This window comes from Pygocentrus nattereri, chromosome 17, assembly GCF_015220715.1.
Source record: "Pygocentrus nattereri isolate fPygNat1 chromosome 17, fPygNat1.pri, whole genome shotgun sequence".
NCBI lineage: Eukaryota > Metazoa > Chordata > Actinopteri > Characiformes > Serrasalmidae > Pygocentrus > Pygocentrus nattereri.
The window spans coordinates 16,436,648-16,455,490 of NC_051227.1; the positions used below are offsets into that span (position 1 = coordinate 16,436,648).

At 39.9% G+C, this 18,843-nt stretch overlaps 1 protein-coding gene across 1 annotated transcript in view; it reads left to right on the forward strand.

Annotated features, from left to right (window-relative positions):
- Nucleotides 1-7,826: 7,826 nt before the first annotated feature.
- The window catches only part of plppr5a (phospholipid phosphatase related 5a), a 61,684-nt gene continuing 50,667 nt past the window's right edge, over nucleotides 7,827-18,843 (forward strand). The window contains exon 1 of the mRNA XM_017721177.2: nucleotides 7,827-8,205. Within this exon, the coding sequence (XP_017576666.1) occupies nucleotides 8,002-8,205 (204 nt within the window). The 5' untranslated portion in view covers nucleotides 7,827-8,001. The remainder of the gene's footprint in view (nucleotides 8,206-18,843) is intronic.

Sequence of the window (18,843 nt, forward strand, 5' to 3'; positions counted from 1 at the left end):
AAAGTATAATACATTATGATTTGCATGACAAAAGCGATTGAGAATTTGGGAAACAGCAGGACAGTTGTCCAGAATCATTTGCTATAGTGCTCCATATAATTTGCTGTCTGTATGTAAAGGAATGATAAATGACGATTTGATGTGCACAAGTGACGAGATGATGTGCAAGTTGAACGAGTAGTTTTAAGAAATCTAATTCTGATCTGAGAAATGCTTCAAAGCGACTGAGAAAAACTGTAAACAGACAGATAGATAGATACACACTATCTAATTCCACTGGATATAATATCAGTACGCATTCATATATTAATTGGTTTGTGTCAAATTGTTGTTTTATGTGCCACTATTTTCAGAATGAGAAGCTATTTGAGATTTTTTCATACCTGTATATTTCTGCATGACTTTTCACCAGATCTTTATGAAAACCGCAATTCTCATGTGCGTCTTTCACAGTTACCCCAGTCTCACTGCCTGTCTTTGTTTATACAAATGTTCTGTTACTTTAAGGGTGTTCTCAGTTTAATTTAGACAGCATGACAAAAGCTTTAGTGCAGGGATTTCCTCTCAGATGGTGGCTGAGCTTTCATGCCAGATTCCTTTCACTGCGGTCTACAGCAATGTCACTTAGAGTTTAATCAGCCCGCAAACCGTGACTGCCTCTCAAATCTGTGTCATCTACGTTTAATCTTAAAAGAAAATAGTGACCATTCGCCACTGCTTGCACTGCTGTGAAAGTAAAACCGTAACCACATTTAAACATGCTCTGTTTCTAAAACATATAAAAGTAAAAGGTAAGTGTTTTACGGATAAATGGAAAGATTCATTGGCTTTCCGTGATGATGTGGGATGCAGCAGCTAATCAATGCTTCTGGTTGTCTCATAAATTAGCATATTTGTAGGAAGTATAATTTTATACTGACATGAAATTTTAAGTGTTTTGTATAAAAATAATCAAATCAAATGCAGAGGATGTGAACTGAGACATGAGACAAACAAAAATCTTGAGGCTTTGGAGATTGTACTGAGTACTTAGACTTAGATCTAACTGAAAGTGTAAACAGTCTCTTGGAAATTTAGTGGAGTGAAGATACAAGTATTCAGTTTCAATAACATTCGAATACAAATCTTCCAAAATGATACTTAAGTAGTAACAAAGTATAAACACTCCTAGATAAGAGTGCTGATCTGAGAGCAGTGTCCCCTCTCAGTGGAGCAGTATTCATAGAATGTAGAAATCCCAAAACTGATCCATCTTCAGACTGTAAAAAAGTTGTTTTAACTTTTATAAAGTTAGTGTCTGTGCTGCTTTGAAATTTTAATGAGTAATGAGTTGATAGAGCATAAAAACAGATTCTAGTTAAAAAAAAAAATGAATAAGCTCCCTGGACAAAAACTTGGAGGTAGTAACTTCAGGCTCCTGCAGATGGTGCTGCACAAGGATGATTGAGCTATAAATACCTGCAGGCTGTGCGACAGGATTCATAGATTGAGAAAAGGTGGTACGGTGCAGTAAAGGTCTCATTCAATGTGTGGAAAATGGGTCATAAAGCAAATGTTAATGATTGGCAAAAATGAGTGACTGCATGTGGGTGAGCCAAAGGCCACAGTGTGAAGGAAGAGCCTGAATTTGCAGGTTTGGAAGCGTACGGTCAAATGGGTCGACAAGCAATAGCAAAAATTCCAGTCTACGGGAAATTCTAGTCAGATTTGCAGCTGAAAGACAGAAAGGGACTGCCAGTGTGTTTCACGGCTTGTAAATAAAAATCACTTCGCTTCCGGGCAAGAATCACTTCTAGAAGTCAACGCAGGTTCTTCACAACCAATATCTGAAAGAACACTCAGCAGAGAACTGCATACCATGAACATATGTTATGCAAGAGGCCTTTGCTCACAAAGTTGTCTGGTTACTGTGGGAGAAGAGACATAAACACTGGACTGTTCATGACTGGAGACATGTTATCTGGTCTCTGGAACAATCTCGTTTCTGCCTGTATGTGATCTAAGCTTGGTTCTGTGTTCATCGTAGACCTCAGGAAGCCTTCATTGAAGACTGCATGCATTGCATGGTTCAAGCTGGAGGAGCTATGTATCCTGAAAACCACTGTTGTACCTTTGAAGGTACATTTACACTGTTTGTGATTAACGCACTGAAGTAACAACACTGATTAAGGCTCTGTTGCCAACTTCTTATGAGTGTTATATGATGATTAAATAAGTCTTAAATCAGAGACATTAAATTGGGTAACCCAGTTTATGCTATTTTCTTTTGCGCTCTGTACATCACTGAAGTGAATGTGGGACTATTACCACACATCTCTCATACAACCTCTAAACTTTCATTGATGAGTATCCTGTCATCATCTTGTACTCTATCACATATAATAAATGTTAGCATTTTAATATACTATGATACATTTGCAGCACAACAGAAGTAAGCTTTATTAGTCACATTTGTACATAAGGATATCAAGAGAGAGAGCATTTGCTTCTGAAAGCTGTAGAAGATCAAAACCAGCTTCAGAGATAAGCAACATTCATTATGGGCAAATCCAGTGTCATCATCTAAACGGTCCAGGGATATATAGCCAACACGGATTGATTGGGGGACAAACATAACAAACCAGAATCAAAGAAGCAACAGTAACACACATGAGCTAAACCAAAACATGAACACATGGACAGGGCTGGGAAGGGCCAATCGTGACAGGTTGTGATGGCATCACTTTATGTGAAAAGCTCACAGTGGATGTTCTGTAGATCCATACCTTATTGTCTTTACAATACATTCAACTAAATTTCTAATTCTAAACCTAACCATAGACCCTAGACCATAACCTTATCACCTTAGAACCTAACCCTAGACCCTAGACCATAACCTTATCACCTTGGAATCACGACCCCTCAGATCCCAGAGCGCTGGCTTATTAATAGTTCCTAGAATTCAGAAGGTTTCATCTGGGGGAAGAGCTTTTTCTTATAAAGCCCCCAAACTCTGGAATGATCTTCCAGAAACTGTTCGGGACTCAGACACAGTCTCAATCTTTAAGACTAGGCTGAAAACACACTTGTTCAGTTTAGCTTTTGGTAGGTAATATTCCCCCCCTAGATAAAGGCAGCAGATCCAGGGGTCCATGGACACAGGGAATTATAGTAAACTGAGACGCTGGTGCTGTCGTCCTGCTGCTCGCACGCGGTCACTCAAGTTTGTGGACGGTGGAGCGGAGGGATGCCGAACTGTTTCAGAGTGCTGCCGTGTCTGTGTGTCCTTCTGGTTCTCTCCTTTTAGTTAAGCTGTCATAGTCAGATCTGCCGGGGTCATTAGCCACACTCTGTAAATGTTTACATTCCCTGTTTATGTACAAACGGATAGAACAAAACTAATCCCATTTACCTGCTTTTTTTTCCGAGTATACAACCGCCCACATGTCCGGCTGGACACTGAAGGACGACTGACTGCCGAGCCCCCCTGCTACCCACTTCAGACCAGCTGCCTACGCCTCAGCTACCACCAACCTCCTTGGATGAGCTGCCCACCCTACCCTGATGTTCTCATAGACTCCTAGATATTCCTAATATCAATATTACTGCTATTAATATTAGTAGTATAATCACTTGTAGGTAGTTTGATCAGAGGAGGATGGGTCCCCCCTGGTGAGCCTGGTTCCTCCCAAGGTTTCTTCCTCAGTTCTGAGGGAGTTTTTCCTTGCCACTGTTGCCCCTGGCTTGCCCACTGGGGGGTTTCTGTACATTCTGTACATTCTTTCAGTCCTGTGGAAACTTTGTCTTTTCTGAAATCCTGTAAAGCTGCTTTGTGACAACATCCGTTGTAAAAAGCGCTATACAAATAAATTTGATTTGATTTGATTTGATTTGATTTAGAACCTAACCCTAGACCCTGGACCACCAACTTATCACCTTAGAACCTAACCCTAGACCCTAGACAATAATCTTATCACCTTAGAACCTGAACCTAGTCCTCATCCGATTATACCAGGATGTAGTCTTATCTTAGTTTGAGTATCTGTGGAGAACGTGCAGTAAGTTGATGCTGTAGCTGTCCGTGGTGCTGAAAAGACTTCAGTCAGTGCAGCAGAGGAACAGCAGGGGAACATTTGGCGTTATACCTAGCCACCTGACACAGGATGAACATGTCAGACAGACAGACAGACAGACAGACAGACAGATAATGTTCACCATACATTGGGCTAATTGCAGTAGCTGTCCAGGCAGACAGACAGACAGGAAGGCAGGCAGGCCTCTCTTTCTCTCTCATTCACTCTCTCACTCTCTTTCTCTCTCACTCACTCTCTTTCTCTCTCACTCACTCTCTCATTTTCTCTCTTTCAAGCTCTCATTCTCATCCTCTTTCATTCAGTCTCTCATTCTCTCTCTCATTCAGTCTCTCATTCTCTCTCATTCAGTCTCTCATTCATTCTCTCATTCTCTCTCTCATTCATTCTCTCATTCCCTCTCTCATTCAGTCTCTCATTCTCTCTCATTCATTCTCTCATTCATTCTCTCATTCTCTCTCTCATTCAGTCTTTCATTCATTCTCTCATTCTCTCTCTCATTCAGTCTCTCATTCATTCTCTCATTCTCTCTCTCATTCTCTCATTCAGTCTCTCATTCTCTCTCTCATTGTCTCTCTGTCATTCCCTCTCTCATTCTCTCTCTCTGTCATTCACTCTCTCATTCTCTCATTCTCTCTCTCAGTCTCTCATTCTCTCTCTCATTGTCTCTCTGTCATTCCCTCTCTCATTCTCTATCTCTCTGTCATTCACTCTCTCATTCTCTCATTCTCTTTCTCATTCTCTCTCTCTGTCATTCACTCTCTCATTCTCTCGTTCTCTCTCTGTCATTCACTCATTCTCTCTCTCTGTCATTCACCCTCTCATTCTCTCATTCTCTCTCTCTGTCATTCACTCTCTCATTCTCTCATTCTCTCTCTGTCATTCACTCTCTCATTCTCTCATTCTCTCTCTCTGTCATTCACTCTCTCATTCTCTCATTCTCTCTCTGTCATTCACTCTCTCATTCTCTCTCTGTCATTCACTCTCTCATTCTCTCATTCTCTCTCTGTCATTCACTCTCTCATTCTCTCTCTGTCATTCTCTCTCTCATTCTCTCTCTCTGTCATTCACTTTCTCATTCTCTCTCTCTCACCCCTTGCCTTCTATCAGATCAGTAATAATGTTAGTGTTGTTTGATTAGTGCAGCTGCTTTAACAGCTTCCATCTTTTCCACCAGAAGCTTTTTCTGGCCGACTCCACTGTTTATGTCCACTCAGATCAACACGGTCATTAGATCTGTTCTGATTTTGTTCAAGCAGTCCTGTGATCTATGAGCTAAAAGCTGTTTATGAACAGAAACAAACTGAGTCTTGACTTTCTTTATTGATCATGTCTCTGTATGTCCTGGACATTCTCGTCGTATTAGCTGCTTTATTGTCTACAAATCAGTCATCAGTTACAAAATTCGTCTGTATTCGTGGCTTAGTGTGCCACTTTTGAAAAAATGAGTTCAGTTTACATTAAATAAACTCACTGTGTTTTCTCTGTCGTCCACACGAGGGCGCGCTAACACACACCCGCAATGAAATCTCCACGTGGAAAACATGTTTAAGCCCTTAAATCCTCATGTTACTAGCAAACTGGACTCACGGAGGATTTTCTTCATCACCCTGAAGCTCCAGTGACTCCGTGTTCAAACACTGGAGTCAAGAAGGACTGACTGGAACCTCGCCAGGGCGCAAAGGGGAACTCCACCAATTTTTCAAAATTTTCGCACTGTAAAGTGGTTGAGATGTAAACAGAGTCAGTGGTTTGGTGTGAAATGCTTTGTTATAGAAGAACTTACTGAATTGTTCCCAGTAGTGGTGATCCAGACGTCCACCTCTGAAAGCTCCTCTAAATACACATTAACGGTGGAGGGATACCTGCAGGGTTACCACTGTAAAGAAATCGACCATTTCACAGCGAACCACTCTGAATGACCCTGTTTACACACAGAAATACACAAACAAAGTAAAAAAATTTGTTTCTGTTTAAGGTGGAACGGAAAAGTTGAATAAGAAGCCACTGCGCTTTTTGTTTGACCGTTGGAACCGACCGTTAAAACCGTTATTTAAACACCAGCGCGTGCGCCCTTTGAAAACTTTTAAATCGACTTTAAAACATACACGTGATTCGACTCCCGCGCCTTGGGGGAAGATGCCTTTCTTTCGCTTTTTCTCTCTTTCATTCTCCTTCTCTTATAGTAGATCTCTTTCTCATTCTCTCTCTTTCACTTTCTGCTTTTCTTTCATTCTTTCTCTCTCTTTCTTCTTTCTCATTCTCTGTCTTATTCATTCTTTCTTTCTTTCTTTCTTTCTTTCTTTCTTTCTTTCTCATTCTCTGTCTTATTCTTTTTTTCTTTCTTTCTTTCTTTCTTTCTTTCTTTCTTTCTTTCTCATTCTCTGTCGTATTATTTCTTTCTTTCTTTCTTTCTTTCTTTCTCATTTCTGTCTTATTATTTCTTTCTTTCTTTCTTTCTTACTTACTTTCTCTTTCTTCTTTCTCATTCTCTGTCTTATTCTTTCTTTCTTTCTTTCTTTCTTTCTTTCTTTCTTTTTCTCTGTCTTATTATTTCTTTCTTTCTTTCTTTCTTTCTTTCTTTCTTTCTTACTTACTTTCTCTTTCTTCTTTCTCATTCTCTGTCTTATTCTTTCTTTCTTTCTTTCTTTCTTACTTACTTTCTCTTTCTTCTTTCTCATTCTCTGTCTTATTCTTTCTTTCTTTCTTTCTTTCTTTCTTTCTTTCTTTCTTTCTTTCTCATTCTCTGTCGTATTATTTCTTTCTCATTCTCTGTCTTATTCTTTCTTTCTTTCTTTCTTTCTTTCTTTCTTTCTTTCTTTCTTTTTCTCTGTCTTATTATTTCTTTCTTTCTTTCTTTCTTTCTTACTTACTTTCTCTTTCTTCTTTCTCATTCTCTGTCTTATTCTTTCTTTCTTTCTTTCTTTCTTTCTTTCTTTCTTTCTTTCTTTCTTTCTCATTCTCTGTCGTATTATTTCTTTCTCATTCTCTGTCTTATTCTTTCTTTCTTTCTTTCTTTCTTTCTTTCTTTCTTTCTTTCTTTCTCATTCTCTGTCTTATTATTTCTTTCTTTCTTTCTTTCTTTCTTACTTTCTTTCTCTTTCTTCTTTCTCATTCTCTGTCTTATTCTTTCTTTCTTTCTTTCTTTCTTTCTCATTCTCTGTCGTATTATTTCTTTCTTTCTTTCTTTCTTTCTTTCTTTCTTTCTTTCTTTCTTTCTTTCTCTTTCTTCTTTCTCATTATCTGTCTTATTCTTTCTTTCTTTCTTTCTTTCTTTCTTTCATTCTTTCTTTCTTTTTCTTATTCTTTCTTTCTTTCTTTCTTTCTTTCTTTCTTTCTTTCTTTCTCATTCTCTGTCTTTTTCTTTCTTTCTTTCTCATTCTCTCTCTCCCTCTTTCTTCTTTCTCATTGTCTTGTTCTTTCTTTTTTCTTTTGTCTTCCTTTTTTCTTTCTCTCTCATTCTCTCTCTCTTCTTTCTTATTCGCTGTCTTCTATCTTTCTTTCTTTTTTTCTTTCACTCTCATTCTCTTCCTCTCTTATTCTCTCTCTCTCTCTCTCTCTCTCTCTCTCTCTCTCTCTCTCGTATACGTTAAGGCAGCAACGTTTGATGATGTTGAAATCAAACAAATGAATAAACAAATGAGAATAAAAGCGTTAAGAGAGGCTGAAGACACGCCCACTACCACGAGAAGTGCTCCCAGCCCAGTGCGCGCGCGCTCGGTCGCCCCATCCGTTCACTCACGCGTGCAGATCGCACGCGGATGTTGCGCTCTACCCAGCGCTCCTTTCTCCCGTCTCCGGTTCTGCATCACTCTGGATCTCTCTGGATCTGAGCGGGTCTCCCGTGGATCTCTCTGGATCTGAGCGGATCTCCCGTGGATCTCTCTGGATGTGACCGCGCGAGGCTCCTGCTGACCTCCAGCCCACGATCATGCTTTACTTCCAGCTGGTGATCATGGCAGGCACCGTCATGCTGGCGTACTACTTCGAGTACACGGACACTTTCACCGTCCACGTTCAGGGCTTCTTCTGCTACGACAACGCGTACACCAAGCCCTACCTGGGGCCCGAGGAGGCGAGCGCCGTGCCCCCTGTCCTGCTCTACACTGTGGTGGCCGGTGTGCCCTCGCTGCTGGTGAGTGAGGAGCTCACTAGATTACATTAGTGGGAATGTAGTGGGACCAGATGTGGGAAGTGAGGAGTTCTCTTTACTCAGTATCTGCACTTATTTTTTTTTAGTTTTGGTGGATGTGCACTTCTCAGAAACACCCTGACCTCTGCTACAGTGATATTTGTGAAGGAAGATTATTTTACTCATTAATATTTAGCTCCTGCTTCTGCCTTTGGAGTTTAAAGGGAATCTCCATCGACTTTCCTCAAAATTCTGCACAATTTAACTGTTGATTTGTAAACAGAGTCATTCAGAGTGGTCTGGTGCGAAATGCTCTGGTTCTTGAGAAGCTTACAGAGTCAAAATTGTTCACAGTGGTGGTGATAGGAACCAGACGTCCACCTCTTAAAGCTCCCTCACAGAAAGTGATCACATAAAATGGTAAGATATGTGCTGCTTAATGTCTCCAACATTGTTTTAGTTTTGTGATAACGTTTGGGCTTAAATGCATTGTAATGCGTTTATTGTAGTCCATTTCTAGTGGAGGGATAGATGCCGGGTGCTGGAAGGCAACAGAGCCCCCAAAGAAAACTTAATTTTTCAGATTTGTGACCATTATCATCATTAAATATAAAAACTCAGATGATGTGTAGGTCCACTGGTGGTTCTGGACAGTAAATAAAATGTCTGTATATGTGTTGTAGACACTGTGACACCTGGTTCCTATCACCACCACTGTAAATAAATCTGAGTCTGTAAGTTTTGCACCAAGCCACTGTGAATGACTTCAAATCTCAAGAACTGAATTATTCAGCATTCTCCTTTAAGTTCAGCTCTTTGTGACTGGTCACACATCTAGCATTTTATTTTAGACCAGTGGTCTCCAACCCTGGGCCTGGAGAGCTGCCTTCCTGCAGAATTTAATGACAACCTGCACCAATTTCTCTAAACGTCTGCATAATTCAGTGGTTGAAATGTGAACAGAGTCATTCAGAGTGGTTTGGTGTGAAATGCTCTGCTCTAGAGAAACTTACAGAGTCAGAATTGTTCACAGTGGTGGTGATAGGAACCAGACCTCCACCTCTTGAAGCTCCCTCACGGATAGTTATGGTTGTATATATGCTGCCTGATGTCTGAGACATTTGGCTTAAAATGCATTGTAATCCATGCATTTTAATCCATTTCTAGTGGAGGGATGCATACAGGGGGCTGTAAGCCCCCCACCTCCCAAAACGTTCAGATTTTTGAGTGTTTTACCATCATCAGCATTCCATATAAAGTCTCAGAAGACTCGTGTAGGTCCACTGGTGCTTCTGGATAGTAAATAAAATGTCTATATTTGTGTTATAGACATTGTGATGCCTGGTTCCTATCACCACTACTGTAAAGAAATCTGAGTCTGTAAGTTTCAGACCAAACCACTCTGAATGACTTAAAATCTGATAGACTGATTTATTCAGAGAGTTTGAAAATTGGTGGAGTTCAAAAGTTCAGTTCTTTGTGATTGGTCACCCATTTCACTTTGGAAATTTAGCATTTTATTTTAGACCTGGTGTCTTTAATGACAACCTGTATTTAAAGGGGGAACTTCACCAATTTCTCTAAATGTCTGTATAGTTCAGTGGTTAAAATATAAACAATGTCATGCAGTGGTTTGGTGTGAAAAGTTCATTTGTAAAGAAACTTAATGACTCAGATTTCTTTACAGTGGTGGTGATAGGAACCAGGGGTCACCATGACTACAACACAAATATAGACATTTTATTTACCATCCAAAACCACCAATGTACACAAGTCTTCTGAGGTTTTTATATGTAATGTTGATGATGGTAACGTAGTGATTAATCTGGAAAAAAAAATTTCTCCTTGGACTATTTTGCCTCAAACCACCCTTAATGTATCCCTCCACCACGAACAGATTAGAATGAATTGATTAAAATACATTTTAGGCCAAAACATATCTCAGAACTACTGTAAAACAATATGTCAGACATCAGGCTGAGTATTCATAACATTTAGTGTAATTACTGCCTGTGCATGTAGCTTTTAAAGGCCTTAAACTTTTCAGACGTCTGGTTCCTATCACCACCACTGTGAATAATTCTGACTCTGTAAGTTTCTCTAAAATTAAGCATTTTGCACCAAACTACTCTGAATGACTTTATTTACATCTTACCCATTTAATTAGGCAGTTTTGAAGAATCAATGGAGTTCCCCTTTAACATGCTGCCCCTCCACTTAGCCAATACTAATACATCTGATCCCGCCAGTCAAAGATGTCTGAGGAAGTTAATTAGCTGGAGCTGGTGTGACAGATTGTGGTTGCAGCTTGACTCAGTAGGGCGGCAGATCTCCAGGACCAGGGTTGGAGATCAAATGGTTCCCAAAAGAGAAGACTAGAGCCTAACAACCTTCAGTTCCTTTGCTGAGAGATGCTGGATGCACTCAGAAGACGTTCCTTTGCAGTTGAGTTTCTGGACCTGAAACTTTTGAGCTGAAATCTTGGCTGTGTTTACGTGCAAAGATATTTGCCAATCTGATTGAACACATTCCGATTACAGACTAAGACTGAAGTGTTTATATTCTCACTCTATTCAACAACCTTATGGAAAATCTCCATTTACATGCTCGCTACAAGTAATCCGATCCAAAATGACACACGTACGTGGAGAACCGCTTACTGTAAATGTTACCATGACAGCGAACATCATGTGAGTCCAGTCAGAGCGAGATGAGCAGCAGTGAGCAGTGCTTGAGATTTTAATTGCTTTAAAATTATATCAGACTCAGGAAAACGTCCTTCACATGTCCTTATTAAAGAAGGCAGAGAGGAAGACGGTGTGTTCTGAGACACATAAGCTGGACGTCCGTCCCACTGCCATCATTTAAAGATCAGAGCATAAACTTCGTCTCCTCTGCAGACCAGTTTCTGCTCCGCTGTGTTGAACGATATGAACTTTCACTATGACGCAACCTTACAAACTTTCCGATAGGGAATTTAATCAGATACAGGCGTTTACACGGATATTATTATTCTATTTAAAAGACTTCCAGGATTACCCACCTCGTTCAATCAGATAGAACGTGTATTCCAATTGGCCTCAATTGAGGTGTATACATGGACATATTCTATTCCGATTGAGCTATTAGTCGATTATTAAATGATTATTAGGCTCCATGTTAACGTGGCTAATTGTTTCTGCTTCTCCTTTCTTTGCTGCCACAGCAGTTTTTCTTGAGGATGGTTACATTTGAATTCATGTCCACTACTTGAGTTAAGTTGTCACACTGTGAAGTGTCCTACACTCTTAGGAACGATGGTCCTTCAAGGGTTCTTTACTAAAAGGAATAGTTCTATTCAGAACCAGTACTTCTGTATAGAACCATTTCATGCTTAATGGTTGTTTGCATAGTGCAATGGTTCTTCAGGTTGATGGAGATTGTGTTGCGTATGGATCTATATAGAACCTTTTCGAAAATGGTTCTGTATAGCACCAAAAAAGGTTCTTCTATTATTACCAGCTTGAGACAATGTTCATTTATCACTGCTCTGGAGTTGTTTGTTTGCTTAAAATGGAATGCCACAGATTTTTTTCCTGAATTTGTGCATAATTACATCAATAATATCATTGGGCCTCATTCTCCAACATTTTCGGGTGCTTTTTCTTAAATGTGTTCTTGTGAAAAGTCCTAAGAAATAGTTTACGTCAGATTCATGTCGTGTTCTTAAACCACAGAACTTTTCACTGCTGTGTGCTCTTGAGTGAGTGTAGATTCTGTTCTTACCTAATCCCAGATTAGAAAACATGTCACTTCTGGTGAATGTCAGAATCTTCATGAGAACTGTGTAAGTGGGGTTTACGAAGAAATTTCTTCTTAAGAACGGTTGGTGAATGAGGCCCATTCAGAGCGGTTTGGTGTGAAACGCTCTGTTCTAGAGAGACTTACACAGAATTGTTCACAGTGGTGGTGATAGGAACCAGACATCCACCTCTAAAAGCTCCCTCACAGAAAGTTCCTACATAAAATGGTTGTGAAGAAATTGATGCCCTGATGTATGAAGCATTGTTTCATGGTAGCTTTGTGAAAAGTTCGTCCTAAAACACACACACACACACACACACACACACACACACACACACACACACACACACACACACACACACACACACATATCAACCTTATAGAAACTCAGGAGACTTAGTCGTTTTGGATAGTAAATAAAATGCCTATAATTGTGTGGTTGTCGTGGTGAGCCCTGGTTCCTATCACCAGCACTGTAAAGAAATCTGAGTCTGTTCAATAAACCATTTCACTCTAAGCCATTCTGAATGATTTTGTTTATATCTCTACTACTGAATTATGTAGAAATGTATAAAAAATTGGTGGAAATGCAGTCGTGGTTGGGATAGCAAACCATGTATCTAAATGCAAGAAAACATTTTCTATTTGACAAAACAGAAGCTATTTAACAGAAACCAACAAAATGGTAAGGGTTACTGGGAAGCTCCATCTCGACAACTGCCATAAATGACTCCTGGAAGTTTAACGATCTTTTTACAGAGTGAGGTGCTTTCACACATCTAGCACCAGGCTCTGAGTTTTAGAATTTAAACTGTAATTTATACAACAGTTAGTTCCGGCCACACAAGCTGATTGGGTGAGAAGCGTTCTGTGCTGTTATTTCACAATAAAGTCACGTTTTTTTCATAAACACTGTATCACTCCGCTGAGACGCCGTTGCTAAGCAATGACTTTGACAGCTGTAGGACACGCTCAAGCCATTTGAACACTTTTACTTCTTACTTTGCGCAAAAAGAGAAAACGGACACTGTTAAGATCACATTTGACCGACAGCCGATTTGGTCCGACTCTGAAGATGAGACGACACTAAATTCCCAAACCGTCGTCACCACTGAGCAGCTTTTCAGTCGGCAGCTGTGACAGAAGAACAGCTAAACAACCTGGAATCAGCCAGAAATGAACCCAATACCATTCGCCAAACGTGTCGTCTGATCTTCAGAGTCTGACCAAATCAGACTGAGCCATAAAACTGACCCAATAAAAAACAGGAAAGCTGCTCAGTGGTGATGACAGTTTGGGAATTTAGTATAAGGAGCTGGAGAACGAACTGCCAACTGAGCAGCGAGTGGGCGGAGCTTGTTACTCTGAAACTGCTTGTTAATGAACTATAATTTGGAGGAAGGAACTGAACATTAAAACATATTAAACGCCGCCTTCATGGCCAGCTTATTAATTTCTTACTGTATTTATTTAACTGTTGTATTAAAGCAGTAGAACGCTCCAGGAGTCTGTTATTCCTATAACATCAGATCAAAGTCAACATTATTGATACTTTACTCTATAATCATAACATAACTTGCAGCTACTCTGATTTGAACATAGCACTTTTTCAAATTGCGATTTTGACATAAAAACAATTCATCTTTCAGCCCTAGAAAGTAGCATGAGAATTATATTTAACATGTTCTACTTGTTGATTATTGTATAGTGGTGCAATTTAACAATGCTTATTATTATGATGATGAAATGGGTCACACTATATCCCAACATACCTTTCTGTCACTACTTAACACTGATCAACTGTACGCTTCATAAATAGGCCTTTTTCACTGGATTTAGTGCAGAGTGAGCGCGATGTTGAATAAAAATCAATGTATTTTTGAAATGTGGCACATTTTTGTAACTGTCTTCAAAATCATAATATTTGTGCTGTGTTGCCCTGGAATATTATCATAACTGTTTCTAATAAATGGTGCTAAAGTCAATGCAGTTGAATCACCATCTTCATATGGATTAATCATCATTCATACATTAGCTTTACACTCATATCAGACAGTGTGAGTGATATGGGACAAGAACAATGTGGGGTTTGTGCCTAGACTGCTAAGTTGTGTCTTCCCGAGTGCGATTCCTCAGGGAGGTCTTCCGTTTCTGAACTGAATCCGGCTAGAGCTCATTCTGTTCCTGAGCACCGGGGAGACTTTACTTTTTTGCAGAGAACTGCTTTCTGGGGGAAGTTCAACAGTATGAAGCTTCAGTAACTGTAAGCTGGTAAAGGTTAAAGGGGAATTCCACAGAGTTTTCAAAATTTCTGTAAACTTCACTGAGCATAGGCATTCAGAGTGGTTTAAAGTGAAATCGTGCAGTATGGAGAAACTTAGCAGCACAGACATTTCTGTATATTTATTATTATTATTAATTTGCTGTAATTAAATTACTGTAAAAACATATTGTGGTTTTATATTGTCATGACGGGTATTTCCATTTTCGTAAATTTTATTTCCACATCATTTGAGCAAAGCGGCTGACAATTTTTACCCTTTGTGTAAAAAGTTCATGATGAATGGACCAACAGAGATTCTCCAAAACGCTTTCAGAATAAAATGTCTTTATGTTGAATTTAAGAAATTCTTTGTCTTCTCCTGTAAAGTTACTATTTTGGAGATTTTTCTGTGGATATTGAAGATATTAAGATTCCTTTATTGATCCCAGGGGGGAAATGCAGTATCATTTGATATGTAATGATTATGAAGGTACTGTAGTGATATATCTGGAAAAAATAAGATTAGATTTTTTTTATATATATTGTAGAGCAAGATTTTCTTGGAGCAATGAGCCTCGTTCACCAACCATTCTGAAAAATACATTTCTCCCTATTTCTTCAAATTTCTTCTTAACATGCAGTATTTTATGACTGTCTATGCTGTCTAGTATATGTATGTGGCAATGTTTTTCTGTTATACCCATGTTTATTTTGCACATCAGAGCTGGAGAAACGCAGTCTTGTTCAGCTGTGCGTTCCTTGTTGAATGACGATAAAGTTCATGTTGACTTGACGTTGTGTGACAGTGGTATGGATTTGGCCAGTCACAAGGCAGGTCTCACAACTTCAGAGAGCACAGCTCTATATCATTTCTTCTCATTGTTGCACAATGTTGCCTCAAGGAAACATACCCCAAAGGACCCCTGCACACATTATTTAATAGCTTTCATAATGTTTGCAGTAGAGGGTTAAGAAAACATTACATGTACAGTAGTGCGTCCTGCTATGATGTATGGTTTGGAGACTGTGGCTCTCTGTCTAAAAGACAGGAGGCTGAGCTGGAGGTGGCGGAGATGAAGATGCTTGCCAGGTTGAGATGGTTTGGACATGTGTTGAGGAGGAATAGTGGATATATTGGTCAAAGAATGTTGGAGATGGAGCTGCCGGGTAGAAGGAGAAGAGGTAGACCTCAGAGAAGGTTTATGGATGTAGTGAAGGTGGACATGGAGATGGTTGGTGTAAAAGTAGAGGAGGCAGTGGATTGGGCGAGATGGAGGCAGATGATCCACTGTGGCCACCCCTAAAGGGAGCAGCCGAAAGAAGAAGAAGAAGAAGATGGTTAATAAAACATCATGAGTCTGACGTCGACTTTTTCTTAGGACCTTTCTCAAGAACGCATTTTTGAAAAAACTTAGAAGATATTGGTGAATGAGGCCTAACATATTCATAACCGTTCCAACTTTCTGTGTGGGAGCTTTTAGAGGTGGACGTCTGGTTCCTATCACCACCACTGTGAACAATTCTGGCTCAGTAAGTGAAACAGAGCATTTCACACCAAACCACTCTGAATGAGTGTTTACATCTCAGTGATGTCATTATGCAGAAAGTTAAAACCTGGTGGAATTTCTCTCAAACACCTTTCCACTCTTCAGGACCAACTGAAAGCAAACATTACATGAGAGCTGAAACCTGGACACATGTGAAGTCAATCCTTACATCACTTGAGACAGAATTCTGATCGGTAAAATTAAGCAAGACGCTACCGACTTGCAGAATCAATAAAGGCACACCGATGTGTATGGAAACCTCAAGTCATTTGCTCAGCTATTCTGAGAACCACCTTGATGTGAAGGCCATATAAGTGAACTCTCCAGAGATTAGACTCACTGGCTATTTGTCGGATATTTTCCCCGTAGAGCTGAGCGCAGAGAGAGTCTTCGATATTTAGTCCATGCTCTGGTGAACAGTAAAGGTCAGCTATCAGCAGCCGTCTCAGGTGTTTAAACTGCTTGACTGATACCATGTTAATCCCTGAGTGTTGACTCAGAGACGGACTGACCGGGTCTCTGCATCAGGATGAGGACACCCGTGTCCCAGCGGCTACAGCGAGGCCAATGACTATGAATGTGTTTGCTGTGGCCTTAAGGTTCCAATGAAGAGTGATGAGGCTGACATGTTGCACAACTGGCAACTTTCCCGAATGCGTCAGGCTTGCAGGACGTGTTGAACAAGCTCTTACGTCGTTTGCTGAAGCCATTTGTGCTCTTGGACAAGCAGTCTGGGATGTCATGTTTGATGTCTTTTATGGCCAAAACACTTTGAATACCAACAAAGATGTAACCACAGGCCAGATAGGACAATCACACTGAAGCCCCCCTTATTCCTGACCCCTTATATCACTGCTTACATAGGTTTACACCCATAACTCATCAATAGTGACAATATGAATTACATATAATACTGTGCAAAAGTCAGAGACCTTCCTTCATTTATTTAATCTACAGTCAAAACAGTCATTAATTAAAAGTGATTCATTGTCAGGAGATGCTTCTGAGGAAAAAAGGTTAGTGCTGTATGTAAATCCACTTGCATCAGTAGATTAAATTAAGCACATAGCCTTTCGGTCTCGATAGACAAACACTGCCAGTAGAATGGGTTGTACTGATGAACTCAATGGCTTTAAATGTGGCACTGTCAAATGTGGCACTGTCTGGGTTTGGCGAATGCCAGGAGAATGTTACCCTGCCTGACTGCATTATGCCAACTGTAAAGTTTGGTGGAGGATTATATATATATATATATATACATATAATAATAATGATATGAGGTTGTTTTTCAGGGGTTGGTCTAGAACCTTTAGTCCCAGGGAAGGGAAAACTTTATGCTTCAGCAGACCAAGGCATTTCAGCATGAATCCAACTTTGTGGGAACAGTTATGGAGGAGGCTCTTTTCTGTTCCAGCATGACTGAGCCTCAGTGCACAAAGCAAGGTCCATAAAGGTCTGGCTGGGTGAGTTTGGTGTGGAAGTACTTGACTCACCCTCAAAGAGCCCTGACTTCAACCCCATCCAACTCTTCTTGTCCGACGTAAGTGCCCTCACAGATACTATTCTGGATGAATGGGTAACAATTCCCACAGGCACTCTCCAACATCTTGTAGAAAGATTCCCAGAAGAGTGGAAGCTGTTACAGATGCAAAGGTGGACCAACTCCATATTAATGCCTATGGATTTAGAATGGGATTCATAAAAGTTCCTGTAGGTGTAATGTGCAGGTGTCCCAATACTTTTGTCTGTATTTATGTATCAACCTGGCCACCAGATCTCAACATCACAGAATGCATTTGGGATTACTTGGACTGTGAGAAGCAGGAAATGCTAAACCCACTTTTACTACTTGACTTTGGAGTTGTGGAAAAATATGCCTGCAGATTTCTATGAAAAACTGAAAGTGAGTCTCCTTGACAGAATAGAGCTGTAATAAAGGCAAAGAGTGGATACATCGGACACTGAAAATGTTGATTCAATATTTAGTTGTTGAGTCTTCTGTATAGACTCTTATAGGCACAGTACTGTACATGAACCATCGGCCTACAGAGCAGCAGCAGCTGGGCTGAGCTATAAAAATAGCAAGTTACTGTTTAAGTTACATTGTATTTTTAATTCACTGAAGTTATTTTTTGATTGGGGAGCCAATTAAAGTTTTTCACGCAGGGACCCATGAGATCCCACTGAATACCGACTATGAGTAAGTGAGCATGTTGTACATGCCCACTAAAACATCTCCAACTGACTTGTTTTTTTCAGTAATACAACCGATTTTAACGATCTGTTGTTTATTAAATGCTTTATGGATCATTTTTATCCACACTAACTGTACGTCTGTCACAGCAATATTTTTTTCCATGTTACCTTTGACATACTGCATCTGGAGATTAAATAGATCTGCCGCTGAGGTGTAGATGGATTTGTCCTTTTGCTCATGCAGCCTGACCTTTTTCCACAACACAGGGCCACTGTTAGCTTGACATGAACGGACCTCCCCCAGTGAAACCAAAGGGTTCTTTTATATTTGTGACGTCTGTGCAGGTTCTGACCACACTTCACTGTCTGCAGAGCACCTTTCGATATCACAGACCAGAAACTGGATGCCGTGTGAATGATGCACAAGGTTTTGTATTGATTCTAGACTTTGGCATATAAATCCATATCCATATAAACTATGGATCCATAGATTCTATCCATATAAATTATGGATAGAGTTCTGTACTGATTGAGTGGTCCTGAAAAAAGAATAGTGTTCATCATTATAAGGACACAGTTGTCCACAGGCTTTCTGTTGGATGCAAATGTGCTTTGGCATTTAACATTTAAAAGTCTTGTATCCTACATTTTTCTTCTGTTTTATTTTTCCTTTGAAGCCCTTTTAGAGGTTTTTGAGGTTTTGTGTGCTAAATCAGTCATAGCTAATTATTACATGACCATTTTCCAACCTCTCTTTATGTCCTAGTATTGAACAGGCTGTTTTTGTTACCATGCCTTTGACTAGATACACCGATCAGGCATAACATTATGACCATTGCTCATTGTCCATTT